Source organism: Pteropus vampyrus, unplaced genomic scaffold (genome assembly GCF_000151845.1).
Source record: "Pteropus vampyrus isolate Shadow unplaced genomic scaffold, Pvam_2.0 Scaffold106, whole genome shotgun sequence".
NCBI lineage: Eukaryota > Metazoa > Chordata > Mammalia > Chiroptera > Pteropodidae > Pteropus > Pteropus vampyrus.
The window spans coordinates 4,842,168-4,847,175 of NW_011888887.1; the positions used below are offsets into that span (position 1 = coordinate 4,842,168).

Sequence of the window (5,008 nt, forward strand, 5' to 3'; positions counted from 1 at the left end):
ATGATTTTATATATTAAAATGCAATTTAAATTAATTATAATCTCACCACACAATTTTTTATACACATGTGTGTACTTGGGCAGGGAGGGGCGCTATAAAAGTAGCTGAAAGGAAAGGAGTAGACAATCAAGAAGAGTTTACAGCAATAGAGAAGGCTAGGAACACAGCCTCGATAAAGATCTACTTTAAGAAGCAGAGTCAGAAAAATATTTGTTTACTCATGTACTTAACAGCTGTTCATTGAGCATCTACTGAGTGCCAGGGACTGTTTTAAATTCCAAAGCAAGAATCATAGACTGCAGAGTGTTTTGTCTGGCCTCTACAGGGTTTAAAATTTTTGAACTTCATTGTCAACATTTAAAATGGATATTTTACATCAAAAAATCTGAATTTCTATCTTGCCTTGAAAAATCATAAAAGCTAGCAATATAGGGCCTCCCCCACAACAGCTGGCTGAACCCGAGTTGCTTTGCTTCTTAAGGGGTCATGCTCTCTCCAGAGACAGACACAGTCCCCAGGACTTCGCGGCGTCTCCCTTTTACTTTACACTGTGCCAACTTCCTTCATTCTTTCAGGGTACCTTCATGCCCTTGAAGTCTTTGTGACCCCTGCTTAAGAGATATAAAATCATATGCAACATTGCTGCTGCCACTCAGGCCAAAAGCAAGGGAAAGATGCTGAAGATTGTAAGCAGGGAGCAACGTGACAAAATCTGCACTTTAAAAAATGACTCTTTTGGCTGTGTGGAGGAGCATGGGCTGGAGAAGAGCTGGCTGGCAATTAAGCTAGTAATCGAGTAATTAAGAGGAATGTGGCCTGGCTGAAGGCAAGAGCGGTAGGCAGGGACAGAGAATAGATACCTGAGGCACTAGGAGGGAAAACTACACAGGGTCATGGGTTGGATGTGTTCTCTATAATAATTACTCACATCTAAATGATTGTTCAAACAGTAATTATGAAGTCTTTGCCATGGTTGTAAGTTTCTAAGATGACACATACAATTATGCTTTTCAGATAATAAATCAGACAAATTTCAATATACAGCACCTTCACTTTTTATAATAATAATTAGTCAGTTTGAGCAGATATGGATATATGAATAAAGGGAACTGTAGCTAATATCTTCCGAGGAGTAAATGTTTTATTTTTGGCAGTTGGTTCTATATAATTTCAATTCCATTTCACTTTTAGATAATTATATATAAGCTATCTAGAATGATGTATAGTTTGAAATACATTTTCCTTCATGGTGTTTATTTTTAAATCATAATGTGTGTGTGCTCATGAATCACATAACTTAAAGACTATTATAATTCTGAAAATAGTAAATATGAATATTAGAACTATAAATATAATTACATGAATGCTACTTTATTATATTCTCTGTTTAGTACCTACATGAAAATGGGATTGTCCATCGTGATCTCAAACCAGAGAACCTTCTCTATGCAACTCCAGCCCCAGATGCACCGCTCAAAATCGGTGAGGCCATTTCCTGGTGTCTTATGACCCCTCTTCCCAGAGCAGAAGAAATTTACTCTATGGAATTTTTGATTATGGCTCTATCCAGTTTAACCTCCATTCAATTTTCTCAAATATTTGGTGCCTATAAAGGAATAATGCATTGTTTTGGGAAGTCTGTGCTCTTTCCTGGAATATTGATCTGGAATTAGTGCCTAAAGTTGGCGTTCCATTGCTGGAAACACAAAGGAATCACAACTCTTGGAAATGACAGAGACTTCAGGAGGTGACTTTGTATTTTATAGATAAGTTTATATAGAAGAAAATCACAGATTACTTAACACTTCTTTTTTGGTTATTAACTTTTATTCCACAAATTGGAGGGAGCTTAATTTTAGATAATCAAGAATTTTGACGCGAATATTTTGTACCTATCAGTGAATTTAGGATCTGTGTCACTGTTATATGAACAGAGATAAATTAAGATACATATTTCCCAAAGTGCAATCAGCAGAACCTTGGTTCCTCAGCTGAATGCACAAGAGTGAAGAATTCCCTTTTGGGGGAGGTGGGAGTGGTTTGTAGGGGTGCTAAGTTTGGTCAAATAGGTTAGAAAATGCCAGCTTAAAGTTAAACAAGATTTTTATTTCTGCAGGAATTCTCAGAACCTTAAAAAGCTATTGTATGGACTGACATCTAATGTAGTGTACTGCGAGGCTTTTCTCAAACTTTATTTAACTCTGAAAACCTTGTTTTTTTCCCCACTAAACATTTTGAAGAACTATGAAGAAGAACTTTGAGAAATTCTGATCTAACCAAAGAGATCTTTAAATCAGCATTTTAGAAAAAAAGTATATTAACTATTACTTTCCATGTGCCTTCCAAAGCAAATCTTCATTTGCAGAAAAAAAGAAAAGTAAGATTTATTGTAGGTGGATTCTCCTTAGTAGAATCTGTCTTAAATTCTCTGAAGGGCTTTGCTCTCTTGGTGTGGTCCTTTATAATGCTCATCTGATGAGTGCACTGCATTTATAAGTATTAACACCTTTGAAAATTAAGTTGTACACATCATGGAAGAGCTCAAAAAGCATAATGTGTTTTATAAATGCAAAAAGCTGAAGAAAAAAAACACTGAAGTCCTGCTGGGCGGCCAGCTCGTTCTCATTATCACTCCTGAAAGGCAGCGGGCAGCAGGGAGGCTCCTATTTCTTTTGACATCGCTTTCAAAGATTTTATCCTTAAAGAAATTTCTTTAAATGGATGGATAGACACTAATTTAGGCAGAAGAGCCTTTCTTTCTGAAGAACTCCCTGCCGCTTCCCCTGATAAGGATCAGCACCTCCGTAGAAATGTGGGCTTGTCTTTGAAGTCTAAAATGGCATCAATTCTGCACCTGTCTTCCTTGAAGAATGACCTTGAACGGTTTCCTGATGTTTCCAGAGTGAGGCACATGTAGCCCAGCAAATAGACCATAATAGTAGCAACTTTTGATGATGTTTTATCTAGGTAATATTCTGAAGAATAAATAAAAAGGATTTGGGGGGGAAAAAAAAAAGTTGTATTCCTCACATGAGAATAAATTCTTATCTGCCAAATACGCTAGGGAATGACATGATTTATTTTGAAATAGAATAAACATTTTGATGTTTCTGTTCATTTCCTTGACATTTATGAAAGTCTAATTTTTTTACATTGACTTATTCCAAGAGATTAAAAGTTCTGAATTATGTCACTAATTCTATATTGTCCTTTAGAGTTACTGTTTTATAAATCTCAGAATTAATATTATACAAAATATGTCTTTTGCAACTATTACTTCAAGAAGAAATAACTTATTTGCTTGCTAAAAGCTGGGAATTGTAGAGAAAGGAACTTAAAATATATTAGGGAGTCATATTTTTCTCCAATTTAAAGCAGGACTTGAATTATTATTATTACTTTTTTTTAGTTTCCTCTTCATCTACATTCGCTTCATCATTAATACAAAAACAAGTCAATAAATAAATGTTAGTTGTATTTTGAATAACAGAAGCATTCTATCATTTTATAAAAGCTGAGAAAGAACTTGCTTCATTAATTTTTTTCTTTGGAATCCATTTTAAATAAATTTTACTTTTTTTTTCCTTAGCTGATTTTGGACTCTCTAAAATTGTGGAACATCAAGTGCTCATGAAGACAGTATGTGGAACCCCAGGGTACTGCGGTATGCTCTTTAGTACTGATACTTTACTTTTATTGTTATTTGAAATCTATTTTTATTTAATGATGTGATTTTTTAACTCCTAATATCTCTATTTAAAATACTTACACAATTAAAATAATTAATTAACTAATTAATTTTTTTAAAAGATGATGTAAGTGAAAATAAATACATCAGAATTAAAAAAAATAAAATACAATGCTTACAATTTGATGCAAGTCTCCACATAGAAGGCATATGTAAATGATACTCAGACTACCTCTTGTTCTGCATGAGAGAACAAGGAGGCACCAAAGAGACAAATTTTCGAATCATTTTCAATTATGTCGGTTTTAGGGCACCCCTGTTAGAACAGCAGCGGGAGAGGAGGCCCCAGGGAGGAAGGACTGGATTCTCTGCACCTGCTTTTGAGGCGGTAGCTACTCTTGGACCCATCCAGAAGTAGAAAGACAATCACCAGAAAGAGGGCAGAGAAACAGCTTTGTTTGTGTTTGGAGTAAAAGCCATGAGTCTTTTGTCACTTTTTTTATTTGCTTTTCCTTGGAAGGTATGTGAGGATAGTGTGTGTCATTAATTCAGATGGCATGTAGGACAACAGTAAGAATGGGATAGTCAGTCCCTAGTCCTCATTGATGGCACTGGCCTAGCCTTGCTAAGACCAGGGCTCCGGGTGGAGTTTTCCCACTAGTGTCCCCTAGTCTCTGGAGATGGACTGTGCAACAGTCCTCACATCTTCTTGCCCAGTCTCCCAGGGTCAGCTGAAGGCTCTCTATGCAGTCTACTGCTGAGAGACAGAACAATAGTTTTTTATTCTTGCCAGCAAGAAACATGCCTTTTTTTTCTTGATGGCTGAATTAACCTGACAACAACCTAAAAGTCAATAAACCTTACAAAACTCATCAAGAATTCCTAAAGTTTCTGTGGCTAATGAATACATCACAAATCAATTAAAATCTTAATATGGACTACAAAGAAAAAAGACAGGATTTCAAGTTATCAGTCTCAAGATTAGCCATCATTTTCTCTTAGGACCATCATCTTTTTGCACAAATCTTGCTTCGCTCACTCATCTCTTCAGCAGAGCTTCCTGTTGTATACTCAAACCAGTGCTTGACACCAGAGAGACAAATTTTCTGCCCCCATTCCCACCCCCACCCTAGGAGCTCACAGTCTATAGGGAAACAGACATAGAAACCCCAAAATTATAGCACCTTAAGAAATACCATGTTATGTGTATGGAAACATAGGAGAAGGGTGGAATTTGGAATTACCAATCTTATTCTTCCATGGCATTTATATTTGTTAGTCATCCCTGTCTCAGAAATAGATACTTAAGAACTACATAAC

General features: G+C 35.9%; 1 protein-coding gene across 2 annotated transcripts in view; it reads left to right on the top strand.

Annotated features, from left to right (window-relative positions):
* The window catches only part of CAMK4 (calcium/calmodulin dependent protein kinase IV), a 188,841-nt gene that overhangs the window by 158,214 nt on the left and 25,619 nt on the right, over positions 1–5,008 (top strand). For both annotated transcript variants that reach the window (XM_011365157.2, XM_023533629.1), the window contains exons 6-7: positions 1,392–1,482; positions 3,590–3,664. In XM_011365157.2, coding sequence (XP_011363459.1) covers positions 1,392–1,482; positions 3,590–3,664 — 166 coding nt within the window. The remainder of the gene's footprint in view (positions 1–1,391; positions 1,483–3,589; positions 3,665–5,008) is intronic.